Source organism: Scatophagus argus, chromosome 7 (genome assembly GCF_020382885.2).
Source record: "Scatophagus argus isolate fScaArg1 chromosome 7, fScaArg1.pri, whole genome shotgun sequence".
NCBI classification, from domain to species: domain Eukaryota; kingdom Metazoa; phylum Chordata; class Actinopteri; family Scatophagidae; genus Scatophagus; species Scatophagus argus.
Window position 1 is genome coordinate 19,434,598 of NC_058499.1, and position 15,196 is coordinate 19,449,793.

The 15,196-nt window shown below is 40.4% G+C and overlaps 2 protein-coding genes across 6 annotated transcripts in view; one reads left to right on the top strand and one right to left on the bottom strand.

Moving 5' to 3' along the window:
* si:dkey-246g23.2 (solute carrier family 66 member 2) overlaps window positions 1-12,464 on the bottom strand; it is a 58,302-nt gene extending 45,838 nt beyond the window's left edge. For 3 of the 5 annotated variants that reach the window (XM_046394692.1, XM_046394695.1, XM_046394696.1), the window contains exons 1-3: window positions 12,127-12,264; window positions 9,228-9,483; window positions 8,120-8,253 (exon numbers count right to left, since the gene is read on the bottom strand). In XM_046394692.1, coding sequence (XP_046250648.1) covers window positions 8,120-8,253; window positions 9,228-9,436 — 343 coding nt within the window. In that variant the 5' untranslated portion in view covers window positions 9,437-9,483; window positions 12,127-12,264. Of the gene's footprint in view, window positions 1-8,119; window positions 8,254-9,227; window positions 9,484-12,126; window positions 12,266-12,328 lie in introns of those variants that run through there. The other 2 variants (XM_046394694.1, XM_046394693.1) reach the window with 2 other exon arrangements.
* A 65-nt stretch (window positions 12,465-12,529) lies between these two features.
* hsbp1b (heat shock factor binding protein 1b) lies at window positions 12,530-14,927 on the top strand. Its single transcript, XM_046394699.1, has 4 exons — window positions 12,530-12,714; window positions 13,779-13,845; window positions 14,076-14,202; window positions 14,431-14,927. The coding sequence occupies exons 1-3, from the start codon at window positions 12,670-12,672 to the stop codon at window positions 14,195-14,197; spliced, it is 234 nt and encodes a 77-aa protein (XP_046250655.1). The 5' UTR covers window positions 12,530-12,669; the 3' UTR covers window positions 14,198-14,202; window positions 14,431-14,927.
* Window positions 14,928-15,196: the final 269 nt, after the last annotated feature.

The window sequence follows — 15,196 nt, forward strand, 5'->3', positions numbered from 1 at the left end:
CTGCGGCTGCATTACACCTGGAATTGTGCAAAAGGATACGACCGGCAGGGATCAAACACAACAACTGATCTGCTGTTGGCTGCAAGAACACTGTGCACTGAGTAACAAAGCCGTGACAGAGTGATGGAATAGAATAATGAGCTTCAACTCCACAGGGATCTGTGTTTGGCACCTCCCTGGCTTCACAAGGCAGAGTCAAGGACTAATGCGCATTAGCCCTCCAAGAATCGCATGAGTCACCTTATATGCATTGCTAGAGTTTTACAGAGATTGCTATGTGGTATCATGACGACACTACAACTACAGCTTGTTGAGCATCTAAAAACTAGAGTTTTTACAGCCTGGAAGATGTTCAGCTCATCCATAGTGAGCAGTTTTGTTTCCTTGTGGCACATTCTTCCTCTGTTTCAACAGCTGGTCTCTCAGAAACGCTGCAAACCTCCACACAAATTTTTTGCCCTTCACTGGAGGTAAACATGCAATGATGAGAGGAAGAGACCAAGCTATTCAAGAGAATAGCCAAAGCAGTGAAAGATAAAAAGATATTATAAATGCATAACTAAAGAGACTGTAATGTCAAAGAGTATGGCAGCAAGCAGCTGAATGATCGTTTAGGTCATTATGAGAGTTTTCATATGCCACAACCTGCTAGGAGCTACAAACACTGCCCTGACAAGGAAAGGCTTTGGGAGTTAGTATTTATTATGGCTTTTGGCGTGTGAACTTAATAATCAAGGCAGCCACCAGCCGCACTGCAGCTGATCAGGCTCCAGGTTGCGTTCACAATGCACCATTGGCTTGCAAAAACAAGATCAACTCTTGTGAGGGGAAAAGGGGAGAAAAACAGACAGACCAAAAGAAAACAAAGCCACAACAATTTTACTTTACCACTGATGTGAGAAAACTGCTGACAAAGCAGGTAAAACACTACTTTGGTTAACCAAAGTACAGAAATAATACAATTGCAAATCATACCTTTAGCCAGGGCAAAAGGGAAAACTAACATGGACATTTAGAGTCATTTGAAGTAAAAAGTCACGTTTAGTGCTAAAACAATTAGTTTGGTAATGATAAATGGATTGACAGAAAATTTATCAGGACCAGTTTGATATTCAATCCATCATTTGAGCAATTTATTGTGCAAAAAAATGCTTTTTTGAAATGTAATTTAGACCTAATTTATTGAAAACCTAGACTGTCAGTTCAGACAAAAAAAATTATATATTTTAATCATTTCAATGACAACACAATTTTTAAAAAATGATTAATTGATAATAAAAATAATCTAGGTTGCAGCCCTAGCCATGTTTAGACAGCTATATGTTTATGTTCAGCTATATGTTTTTATTTGTACTAACTCTGAACACACTTGGTTTTTTCAAGCTTTTGTCAGTATGAGGAAACTATTAAAATACGAGTGCAGCAGCATTTATTGATATAGTAATGAATTCTGATGTCAACCATATAAGTATGGTAAATATGCCATGATGATATTGCTCTGCCAAATTGAGCAAGCTGATGATGGCTTTTCATTGACTTGACAGGAGCTCAGAAGGAATTGACTTCATGTTCAGATAGCAGGCATCTGGCCATCCTGATACCTGGATGTCTTTATTGACACATCAGATGCATGCACACGCACACACGCACACACGCAAACACACACACACACACACACAATCTGGTACCCACGTACAAAAACAGATGCATAACACGCCCCGAGACTCCTGCCCTCACACACACTGAAATGTATTACACGCACACATAACAGATGGGTTCACATACCCTAATACCCAGTCTCTTCTCACACACACAAACACACACACGCGCTCACACACACCTGTCAGGTTATATGGCGGAGATGGATGGTGACAGCTGGTGTCTGCTTGTCAGGTTGTCTCTCTAGTGTTGGTCTAATGAGGTGACATGCTGTCCTGACTTACACAACCGGTTCAGCAGGGTCAAAGACAAGTTCATAAATCACTAACCCACATCCATAAATAACCACAAGATATTGGGGCAGACCCTCAGAGAGAAGCTGAGAAATTTTCTCAATATCGTAATGTTAAACTGGTGCAAATTTTTATTCAGTTTGATGCGACCGTTTCTTAATCAGTTCGGTCAGTTAAGAGCACATTCACATTCTCATCTGTGAAATGCCAGATGAAAGGCATCACCATTGAATCTGAAAATAAGTGAGGGATATTTGGACTAACAGCTCCTGTGAAATTGACCGTTAAGGAGATTCTGCGTGAATGCTCTTGTTAGATGTCACCCACTGAATTCACAGGTCATTAAAGGACCAAAGGACATCCATGTTTTGCATGTGTTAGCAGGTTTACAACAAATAAACTACATTTAAACCTACAATTTGTCACATTCTTCTAGGCATACCATTGTTTCATAACTGTTTATATTGATGAATGCTCCACCTCACAGAAGCCCCGTCCTCTACTGAAATATGGGTAATGCTCCACCCATCGCGATGGCGTATTCTGCATTTAACTGGACACAGCAAGCATTTTGACCTGTCATACCGTAATAGGAACTGCATGCGTTACAAATCAACACTGATGATAGCTCTGTTCTCCTGTCATGACAGTGAGTCAGCATGCACAATAAATAGGAGAAGCTAAATGGAATTCAGTCATCATTAATTATGGCTTATGTATTATATTATGTATAACAAACACACACACACACAGGAGAGTATCAGATAAACTTCTCGCAGTTATATACTTCATTTCTGAATATGAGGACAACACACAGCCCTTGGGGACCACCCACCTGCCTTAGCCCTCAGACAACACGCAGTGTCACTTCTCAATCATTTTATTTTAATATCCACCAACGTGCCCCTGTTCCAACTGCCAAATGTATCAAACACTTCAGAGACACAGTAGGGAAAACAATGACTAAAAACCAGCTTCCTACATCCAAAAGGTAATTATATGACTTATCTATGGTTGAGGAAAATGCTTTCACATTGCAGCTCTTCTGTGAGCTTCTGTGATAACCTGAAAAAAATTATCTCCATAAATACTCCCTCTGAGGCATGTTATTTCATTTCCATTTTTTTTTAAACATTCCATCCAAGTAATCCAATACGCTCAAATGCTAATAAAGCACCTCTCACCTGCTTGACTTGATTTGACTTGCTAATTAAACTTTGCTGTTATCAAGGGTTTAATTAAAACACACTTAACATTGAAAGTAAGCTGAACATTTTTGTGTGTTGTAAGATATGTAAATGTAATGGGTTGTGTTGTACAGTGTCAGCAAGAGTGTGTGCATGTGCTTGTGTTTGTTACACCCAATTCATTCCACTGCAGCGCTGCCAGAGTGTTGCAGAGAAGGATGAGTGGCAGACTCACCATACTCTGCATTGCACCATTCAGAAATTACCTTTCTGTGACATTATACTAGGTCAACGTCAGTAACGAATGCAGTGCACACATATATATGCAAGTGTGTATTACTCAACATTTCAGCCTGTCAGACACAACAAAATACACACACACACATGTACATAAACACACACAGGACAGTCATATAAATGTAGCCCAGATTATTTTCTGACACACACGCCTTCAAAGTGCTATTCTGACTTAGTATTGGACAAGAGTGTCCCGTGGACAGCAACATGCTGACCCAAGAAGCAGCCTCGAGACGGGCAACTTAAAGGTCCGTGTTTGGGTGAAGCCTGGTAATAGACGTGATTTGAAAATTAAAAATTAAAATGTTCACCCTTCCTTTACCACCAAGTTGTCTTTGTGGAGAAAGAGCCCCAGGCATCAGTTACATGTCTATTGATTCTGTGATTTACTTAAAAGGTATACCACAAATTGAATAAGTTGGTCCTCGATGAATTTTCAGTCTGAATGGCTCAAGTTAGTTACCTCTGCTGAGAGCAGAACAGCAGTGGACCGGTGTGAATTTATGAGGCAATAAGTTTCTGGAAAATGGCGCATGTGATCATTTGTCCTTGCCTGGGTATATAAAAGTAGAAAGAAAGTTCATTTTACAAGATTACCGACAATGACTGAGCCAACACCCTTTAAACTATTCCTATCACATGTCCAGTGTCTGCCCTTTCTAACCTCTCCTGAAGACGTTATCTGAAGCAAATTGAAATTGCTTTCACCACTTGAGTGCTAACGGTTTTAAGGATGACCGCGGGGTCAACACCAGCTATCAAGAGTCCCATCTCTTCCTCTCTTTATGGTCTGGTAAGCTCTGGCTGTCTCCCACAAACAGGATGTTAAAAAGAAATTGTGGCTCTCAGCCAGGTGACTTACAAAGCAATGCTCAGTGGGTGAAGTCTGAGAGCAGTGGCTGGATAAATGTGGACAAATAATGCAAAGATGATAAAATGCATGCACAAAGTTTACAGATTCAAAAAAATATCTGAAGCAGTGAGAGCAAACTGGCTGATTTGTACTTTACCCAATCCAACCAGTAGAGGGGCATGTTGTTCTCTATTAGATCTAAAATGAACTTCTAGTTACTCAAATCAACTCTTAAAATTAATAGCTGACACTTCCAATTCACAGAATACTAAGCATACCTACGCTTTTACACTCACTCTGTTTGCCTCGCTCTTTCTACTTTCACTTGTTCAAAGTAACTTCCCACAATCACTGCACCAAGCACGACCCTGAGGTCACATTTGTCTTTGAGCATATTCACTTCTCTCGCCCCTGCTATCAGCCTCTAAATTCCTGTATCATAAGGCCAGGACTGTTAATGTGGCACCCTGGGGTGGCCAGTGGAAGTCACCGCAAAGTCATAACTCTGAGTCAGCTCAGTGTAGAGACCATTACAAAGACTCGGCAGATGAAGTGCTACTTTTAGCGTATGAGTTACTAACATTTACTTTCACCATGGTCCAAGCTATGTTCTTCAGAGATGATAGCTCATACCTTGTAGTCAATTCGTTTTTAATGTATTCTTTTACCTTTGTGGTGATTATGTGAAGCAGAGATACAACAATTCGGTGATTAATGGATTAGAGTCTTTGGGTTTTTGACTATTGCTTGGACAAAAGAAGCAATCTCAGGAGGTCACTTTGGGTTATGAAAAATAGTCGTGAGCATTTGCTGCAATTTCCTGACTGAATGTTTAATCCTGAATTAATAAACAGCAGGTTAACTGAAAATGACTTGGCTGTAGCCCTAATGTGAAGAATAACACCAACATAGATGCACAGATTCAAAACTTGAATACAAAAATCTTGTATTGTGTACTTACAGAACCATCGCCAGATTGAAGCCGCATTATGATCTAACCAACATGCACACACGCACGCATGCACACACACACACACAGTCCATACTTACTCATTAATGATAATGAAGGTGACCCGGATCGAAAATTCAATTCTTTCTAATTACGTTGACTCTCTCTCAGCTTCTGCTTAAAAGAAGAGACGAAGCTTAAAAAAAAGAAAAAAGTTCATGCTCGTCCTATGGGTAGAAAAGTATTGTAGATTTTTGCACATTTTCCACGAACATCAACAAAGAAGTTATGTGTGGTACATATATGTTTTGTCAGAGGTAAAGCATGTGCTAACAAGACAGCATTAAAGACAAAATCCTCACTGATACATGAGAGTAAAATAATAAGCCCAACTTGAAAAGCAGTTTCCATTGTTTCCTTCTTTGTGGCTACATTCATTTCAGTCATCCACCCATACATTGTGCACCCATGCCCTTCAGACAAATGAACCCGCTTTGAAAAAGTCCTGAGTATTGAGAGTTTCCTTTGAGCTACATATGTCAAAGCATTTAGGATCACTGCAAAAAGCTTGGCTAGAGCCCATATGAATCAAAGCACCACGCCACAGTTCGTGGCACAACCCTTAGGTGATGTACAGAGCAGAATTCAGCAGACATACATCACTAAAGTATGTAAAACACTCAGAGATGCCTCCACAAATTTGGTAAACGGAAAGCAGAATGAGTGGAGGCTGGAGCAACAGAATGGAACAGGTACAGGTATCAGACAAGTGACAAGCTGCTGTCCATTTCACCTTGTCTTTCAGTTTGTGTTTTTCCGAGGTGTGTGTGTATCTTTAGCAAGTGGAAATGAGGTCAGTGTGTGTAAGGAACAGGTGTTGGCAGGCGGGCAACGGGATCATTGGATGACCCTGGTACGGCACACATGGACATCGGTCTCAGATGTCTTGTCTAAAAAGTGATCTAGAGGAAGGAAGAGGAGGAGGATCAAAAGAGGTGGGAGCAGATGAGACAGCAACAGAAGGACAAGAACAAGAGAACAGTAACAGTGGAGGAAGGTGGGAAAAAAGAAGGGAGGTGGAAGAAGAGAAAGACAAAGAGCAAAGAAGAAGGGTGGGTGGGTAGTGGACAAATGTCAGGAAAGGGCGCTGAGCACTAAAGACCTTCAAAAACAGAAATCATGCCAACATGCATCTTGGGAAGAAGAAGTTACTTTACATAGAGATGACCCTGATCTGCTGGCAAGGCTTAGCGATGGAGGGACGTAGGGACATAGGGAGGAGTGGACTGTTGGGACGAAAGCCTGCTCTGATCTATTCTTGTCCTGATCCCACCATCCCCCATTGCACCAGAGCTCTGTGAAACCGAACCTCAGGCCCACCCATTAGAAAGGGCAGGAGTGCTTGATGTAAAAGGGTCGTCAAGCCGTGTTTTGGTAAGCGGAATCACATCGGACAAACTCAGTATGAGAGAATTTGGTACTGAGCTGCACTCATACTGCAGACTTATCGTCCAAAGGATGTGCAACATAAATACTGAGCTATGAGAATCATCCACCCACAGAGAAAACAAGCAATCCACGGCTAGTCATCATATTCAAGAAGATTTATTAAAAAAAAGGGATGTCTGGTAAAGATGATCATTAATCCCTATTCTCTCAATCACTTGAAAACAATTGCCACTTACAGCGACACAAACACACATATATTCTCCTTGTCTTAATAAAGAAATACAGGACTTCCCTCCTTAAAAACCCTCGACACCTAAACACTTTTCATAATGTCTTTAATAACGCATTCAGCTCTGCATGATCAGAGTGTTACAAGCTTCCATCATTCAGTTTCACTCCATGGGCGGTTTTATGTAAGAAACATTTTACTTCAATCAACTCAAGCAACTGTTAAAAAAAAAAAAAAAAGAAAGCATCTGAAAGCATGACCCTGAATATAATCTTGGATGTGCTCACTCCCCCTGCAGACATGACACACACACAAAAGGCCCAGAGGGTGCTGATATTGTTTTGCCTAATCTTATCCCCCTTAGTCCCCTCTTCAAATGTCCCTCCCTCTGCACCAGTGCCTCACTCACATCCTCCTCACATACATACATACACACACACAGAGCTGTGCCCAGAATAGACTAATGTTACGGTATGTGTGACAGTAAGGCAATACATCCATAGGGCATTTGTGCTTTGCCTTGCACTTTCTTACATATCTTCATATATTCTGCAACATTATTTTCATCACTCTTTTCCTTTACCATCACCAGTGAGTGTACAACTAATTGTGTCTAATGTGTAGACACAGGGAGCCTAAAGTAATTAGTCAATAAAGGACAGGGTAGATCACGTCGGGGTCAAAGAATTTAAGTTGTGTGGTGGAGTGATTAATGCGAAAAAAATGCCCCCCCTTCATTAGCCGGCTGATGTGCCCTTGAGCAAGGCACTTAACCCACCAATATGCTCCCCGGGCGCTTGATGCTGCCCACTGCTCCTGTGTGTGTTCAACTAAGGATGGGATAAATGCAGTAGTCAAATTCAGTATGTGTGTATGCAAAAACATATATATACTGCCAATAAAAGTTGATTCTTCTATTCTTCTTCTATAAATATCAGATTAGCGGTAAATAAGGTGCTGTCACATGTAAGGTGTTTTGACAACAGCAGCTTTGCCGTCTAAGCTTTTCCAATGGCCCCCTCTTTTGGCAAGAAACAGAAGCTGAAGCACTTGGCACTAAACTGCTGACACAGAGAAGTGGTGTGCTGGATATGTGGTTTACTACCCTCAATCTGTAATTACTGTAGACATGACAGTGATTATGTTGTTGTGTCAGTGTTTGTTGTTAGTTATGACTGTTGTCAGTGAAGACAGTCTGGTTACCTGAAAGTCGGTGTTGTTTAGTGCTCACTCGGTTGGCGCTCTGAACAGTGCAGCAGAGGTGCAGCATGGCAAACATGGTGATGATCATCACCACGCTCTGGATCAGCAGAGTGAGCTCAAACTGCTTCCCAATCCTGCAAGGACATAAACCAAAATACCAATCACATTCCAGACAATAAATCCTCATAGCATTTTGCAACAGGAGTAATAATGACGGCAACAAATAAACGAGGCAAATAAACACCACAATTAACACACAAGCTTATTATATTCAATTCTACAAATTTTATCACAGGGTATGTGATCTAATCTATAAATATCACAGAAAGACCTTATAAATAATACAGTGTTCTTACCAGATTCTATAAAGAATCTATTAAATTCACCCGCTTTGTCCCTCCAGTTGGAACAATGACCCGTGCTCCGTGATGTGTTAAACAATTTGAGAAGCAGCCTCAAAGTGAACAGAATTCGGCTTATATGATATAATCAAGGTCATTTTACTCTGGCTCTGTTCTTATTCCATTAATTTCTGACACCAAGACTGATCTGAAGAATGACTTTGTAAATGACCTGTGCCTTCAAAAGGGCAATAAAGAATAAAAGTAAGAATGCAGATGAAAAAAAATTCAAAAGACAGACAAAAACGTCATATCGTCATCATATGATAACCCAGGCCTTCATGTCCCCCTCACTGACAGCATAGAAAGATGGAAGACATGACATCCGTTCAAAAGTAAAGCCAGAACATTCTGATCACCTCCTGATGGCAGAATCCCGTGCAGGTCATAAATCCATAGGTAGTAGTTATCATGCTGATGTATGTCCAAGTGTTAATTTTTCTTTTTTGCTTGGTTTTAATTAGTGGTGAAACACCATCATTGACAACTGAGAACTGCTTGTGATTTAATCTGGCTGGTGTATACGCAGGAACTTGACACTGTGGCTCCACTGGCCGGACAATACTGCGCAGGCTCTGGCTCTAAATGATATCACCACTGCAAGATGGCAGTGCTGGTACCTGGGATATTTTGGCTTCATTTTTCTATAGTGGAAGAAATTGGCAAAAATGTGTCTCCCGTCTTTATATGTATATGGTCTTCCTCACCAGAAGAAGATGCGCAGGATGTTGGCTATGAGCAACACCAAGCAGACTCTGGTGGAGAAGCCCTCGCTGTTGTTGCTGTTCTGGATCTCCTGGTACTGAGGCACGTAGGGCAGGGCTCCCCCAAACACCATGAGGCACGACGCCAACCAGGACAGCAACGTCCACGAGCCCTCCGTGTCCTCCCCCTGCAGATTCACCTCTGCATCCATCAGACCGGGAGACGCTCAGGGATGTCCTAGAGGGTTAGTTGTTGCACCTGAGAAGCAGCAAAATGACACTGTGTCACTGTCAAAATAAAAGGAGCTCAGCAGAGCTGATGGATATCCTGAGGTAACCACAAATTAACATTCCCCAAAGCTCAACAGCAGCAAAACCTGTTAAGCTGATTTTCATTTGAATGCCTCAGTTATGTATGTTTCAGTGGTTTTTTTGCCTGATTTAAACAACTGTCTCTATGCTAACTTCACAATACTCTTTGTCACCACAAAAAAACATGGAATTAAATAAAGAAAAATGTCTCTTAAATAGCTTTAATATAAGTACAACGTCTCTTAATTCAATGAAAACTTTAACATATCTTGATAAAATAGAAAGAAAATAGAATTTACATATTCTTACAACAGCAGCAGCAACACAGTAGACAGGTTTCAGCTCTTGATCATGCATTAGCCGTTCTACTGTGTACATTAAAGACAGTTAAACTACCATGTGAGTAAATACTTCTTTTCTGTAGCTACTGTACACAAATCACCAGCTCTTAATGTTTTCAGGAAGAACATGCCTTTATTTTTCTTTTCCTACATGTTAAGGTTACCAGGCCTTGGCAGAAAATAGAAATTCACCTACTGATTAGTCTGTCAAAACACACATAATACATTCATTTCTTGATTACTGTTTTATTTAATTAGGATATTTGGTAATTTAAACTTCAAAACCTCTAAATTTTGTTACTTTGTTTCTTGTCTTTTTAAAATGGATTTGCGGAACAAATTGTTCATCATATAATAGTGACAGATTAAAATTGTAAGCTATAGCCCAAATGCACATATTGTGCATGCACATATGCACTCAGACAGATGCTGTACAGACAGAGGTGGTCACACCTTATGTGAATAAAATTGGTGCAATAGGTAAACATATGCACTGTATGTACTACTATGAGTAACACTGACTATATATGTAACAGCTTCACCTCTCAGTCTCTTACCAATCTGCCATCAGCAACTGATCACACAAAAAGCACTTAACAGTTTAAAAACTGATTTGAAAACCTTTTTAATGCTGTCAATCATAATGACAGTCAGCAGATTCTGCAGGACCCACTGGCAGAGAGTAAGCAGAGTAGTTGTTTTATAATGGAATAACTGAATAATCATATTATTTTAATTACTCATTAAGACTACAGGTTCTTCACTCTGAACGTCCACACAGTTGAACACATTTATTAACAAACTGTCCTGTCTGCAGTAAAATTGGTTCAACTACTTGAGCAGTACTTTATACTTAAACTAGGGGTGTATTTCAGTGAGTGTTAACAGGCATTCTTGAGGAGGTGATAACATCAACTTACAAAAGTCACAGTGCACTACAGAACAAATAAGGTGGTTTCATTACATTTCAGACACGGTTTTCGCTGATAAACAATTCTTCAGAACTGTCACGTGGACATAACATTGCAAGAGACAGTATGGTGCAAATAGTGGGAAGTGAGGAAGTTGGTGTGGTGTGGTGTGTTGAGTTGGTGTGAATGTGTGATTCTTCTTGAGGCTATGTAAAAATAAGTGTCACTTGACAGTATGATTTTCACTGCTAAATCGAAAACAGTCAAGCATACATGCTAAGCATTAAGAATCAGCTGACAAGTCACACAGTATAGCTCAGAGAGCCAGTCAACACTCAAGAGTCAAGAAGTACTAAAGAATTATGTCATGGCAAAATAAGAAACCTCACCAACAGGTTCACTGCTGGTTACTTTTTTTTTTTTATCACACGCAGGGTCTGATTGCTGATAACAGTTTCAACACAACAGCTGATGCAGCTGCACTTGGTGCACAGAGACTAATCCAGGAGATGGACGGGGTCTGATTACTCATTAGACATCTGTTATTTCACACAGCTCAGCTGAAAGTAAAGACATACGCATATCAATATACCAGCCAAGCCCTTGCTGCTCTGAGGAACAGAACCATGCAAATTGATCTGCTAAAGCAAAATTCTCAAGTTATCTATAACCACAGCCCATGTCTCCCTGTCATTTCTGTAGAGCATTTTAAAAAGTTAAGACTATTAACAATGCAAAGTGAATGCAAAACTGCAGGGCAGCCCTTAAAAACAACCCATAAATGTCTTTATACAGGTTTCCATGGCTAAACATTACTTAAGGATTTAACAAGCTATAGTGTCATCAGCTATTTCTTCCTGTTTGGTGGTGTGAGTAACCTATCATACAGCAGACTTACAGTACTGGGACACCTCCAGTAACAGAACAAGCTCTGTTATGCAAGCATAGCTTCCTGGGTTGGGTCACTAACATGCCTGAACATACAGACATTAATTCTGGGCTATCGGACAGCTACATGTCAGTACAGTACAGCAGTGTAACTCACAAACAAACGGCTATTCCAGTCTGGTTATACAGTACAGTTTAATATTACTGTGCAGAGATTTAATGAGTGTAATGTCGAACGAACCCATCTGAGTTAAACAGGTCCCTCAGAAAGTCTCTGTCTTTGTACTGAAAGAAATTGTAACTTTAAAATGCGCGCTCACAACACGCACAATGCCCCCCGCTCTGACCATGTATCGCTTCTGATACACATTTTATAACCAAGTGGCAGAAAATGAGATTCAACAATGTCGGCTCAAAGGTAAAACATTGTACACTTCCAACTTTACTTACCTTCATCCACTTTCCACCTTATCAAAACGCCGCACATTCACACGTATGTTTCAGCGTCAAAACACACCAGGCTCCCCTAGTAGCAACTTTCAAATCGTGCACAGGAGAGGAGGAGATGTGTGCACGCGCAGGCAGGCACACAATGCACGCGCACACAAACACACACACACACACCGTTGTTAAATATTAGTTTAACACTTACCAAATTCCAGGCATTGAACGTGCGATTCTTTTAAATTGATGCAGGCCCACTCTGATGAACTACGCCCTGAATAAAAGGGTCTTACAGAAGTTGTAAGAGCTACACAAAACTAGTAAATACTGTACATGCGCCCCATTCAAAACTCAATGTTCCACATTTCTTAGCACCGTAACGCAGCTCTCGCGAGACTCTTTGTGTTGTGGAACAGCTGACCGTGCTGTGGGTGGTGCGAGCGACTGCTCTCTATTTCGAACAGTTGCAAACCCGTTAGCAAAATAATCGAGACACACCATTCTGAAATTTAGTACTTCTTAGGCATCGATAATCAGTAACACCACAATATGGCTGAAACGGACCCCAAGTCGGTGCAGGACCTTACCAATGTGGTGAGTCGTGATCGGGAATGCCAGCTAACGTTAGCTACACTATCCTAGCTAGGGAAGGCTAGAAAAATGCTAGCCATAGCAAGCTATCATTAACGATCAATGGTTAGCAAGAGTGTAGCGTATCAGTATCAGTTCATATAATTTATTCTCTGTATAATAAAATAGGCTCGTGTGCTCAGTGAGTCCATGTTGTTTACTGAAGCCAGAAAGTCCTGACTTTTATTTAGCTTCATCATGTTATGTAATGGTCAGTTGGTTCTGTAAATGACATCACCAAATCACAACCGAGTAACCCGCATAGCATTACATAAACAGAGGTTATGCTGCCATATAACATTATTTACGTGGAGAGGCTTGTTAAAATAGTTATTCTTCCCATGTCAGTTCTCACCATGCTGAATAATGAGCAGCTTCGTTGTACAAATGTAATTCTACCTATTCCATTATACAGCAAATACAGCTGAGGTATTGTTTCAGAGTTGTCATGGAGATGAGCTTGAACACCCTCCTAAACAGTCCCCTTCGTGAATGTTTAATTATTTTCATTTCCCCCCTGTATTCCGTTCACATTATGTGATGGGCAGAGAGAAAATGTATCAATACGCAATAGTTTGAGTTTATGGTGCATTCAATTTTTCAGCACATACGCTTGTCACCGTGAATTAAAGGATCACCTCCCAGGCTTACAGAAGAATCAGCTTTATTGACAGTATATATATTTTTACATACACACACTGAATTCGTCTTCTGCATTTGACCCATCCTTAGTTGAACACACACATGCAAGTGGACTGTTGTCAAGGAAACTAGATACTTCCGTTATCGTTGACCAGCTGCTTTAAATCATCCATGCACCACAGGCACAGTACATTGAAGTGAGTGTGCTGATGTTTTTCAGTGGCAAAGGTATTCTTAAAACTAAACAGTCCACTAAAGCCCTTTTATGATGTCATCCTCAAATTAAACTGGTGAATTTAATGTATGACTGCCATCTTCAGTGAACTAACTTTGATCAGTGGATTCAGGTTTTTCACTTCTCAGTATTTGTGCTGCTTGGTTCACAGGTTCAGACTCTGCTGCAACAGATGCAGGACAAGTTCCAGACCATGTCAGACCAGATCATCGGGAGGAATATCCTAAGAGTTTAAAATGCCAACAATCATTCGTCCGTTGGTTAAATGCATGAAGGTTCAGAATTTCAGTCTTATCTCGCATCATTTCTTCTTTCACGTTCTCTACAGTTTTGTTTCATTATCGAAGGACAGACTGACAGGTTGAGCTACACAATGTCTCACCCAGTGTAAGAGTAACTTTGTGAGTTTTGAAGTTAATTACCGTATGTTCCTTAACTGCTTCTCCACTTGATGAAATGAGCACGCGTATTGATGACCTGGAGAAGAACATCGCTGACCTGATGACCCAGGCTGGTGTTGAAGAGATTGAGGCAACACCGGAAAAGGCTAAAGAGGGTCAAGGCTCATAATGAAGGTAGTAAGGAACGGCTAGATTAGTATACACTGGTGTACTCTACTGTGTTCTTAAGAATATAGAGGTCAAAAACTGAATGACTGTCTTTTGCCTTTTAAATCATTTAGACCTTTAATGTCCACAAAGGTCAATTTGTTTCATATCTTTTCAATTAAGTGATTTTGGAGATGTTTAAGTGGTAAAAACCACTGTACTATAACTGTGACCATTTGTCTGTCTGTCTCACAGGTCCCAAAGTAACCGGGTGTGAAGTTGGTCCTATATTCAGGAGCAGCAGGCTTTTCCATTCTGAAAATGAGTTCCATTGATTTGGTGTGTCGTAGTGTGAAATGCTTTTTTATATACTGAATATTGTGATAAACGGTTACAGTTATGTAATGACTTGAAAAGTTGAACGTTATTTGTAAGCTAGAATAGTGTGATATGCCCTTCAGAAACTAAAATGCTATTTGCCGGAATGCAGCTTATGGATTTTGTGCACTGACCTGGAGGTTACTTTGCTGCCATCTTATATCGTAATTAAATCTGATGAGGTGGTGGCTTATGGAGACAGTTTTGCCCTAGCCTGTGTACAACCCTCAGGTTAACAGGCCAGTAGAGCCTCCATCCTTACCAACATGGGAATGGGCAGTGTGAGGCCTGCAGTGTTTTACAAACAGCATTGTTACTACCAAGCTGTGGGATGCATTCCAATTCTGAATTCTATTAAAGCTATTTAATACAAAGCTGTTTGTCCTGTGTTATATAATAAATAGCAGACAAGGTGAGGAGTGAATTTCCAAAAATATAATTAACTGATGCGCTCACAGTGTTTTTATGTATATATTTTGTAAAGCCATAGTTTTATTTTACAATGCAAATTATCTGAAATGTCTCAGCGCTGCATGTTTTGCATGTTTGTTGGTCTGTATTGTTTCTAAGTACTGAAATGACACTCTTAAAGTCTTAAACCTATGGGTCTACTAAGCTAGAACAGAGTTGTATTTGCAGTAAT

Excerpts from the sequence above, each read along its gene's own strand:
- hsbp1b (XM_046394699.1), top strand. The coding sequence starts at position 12,670 with ATGGCTGAAACGGACCCCAAGTCGGTGCAGGACCTTACCAATGTG. Across the intron at positions 12,715-13,778 it reads TGCAGGACCTTACCAATGTG|GTTCAGACTCTGCTGCAACA; the intron begins GTGAGTCGTGAT and ends CTTGGTTCACAG. Across the intron at positions 13,846-14,075 it reads AGACCAGATCATCGGGAGGA|TTGATGAAATGAGCACGCGT; the intron begins ATATCCTAAGAG and ends CTGCTTCTCCAC.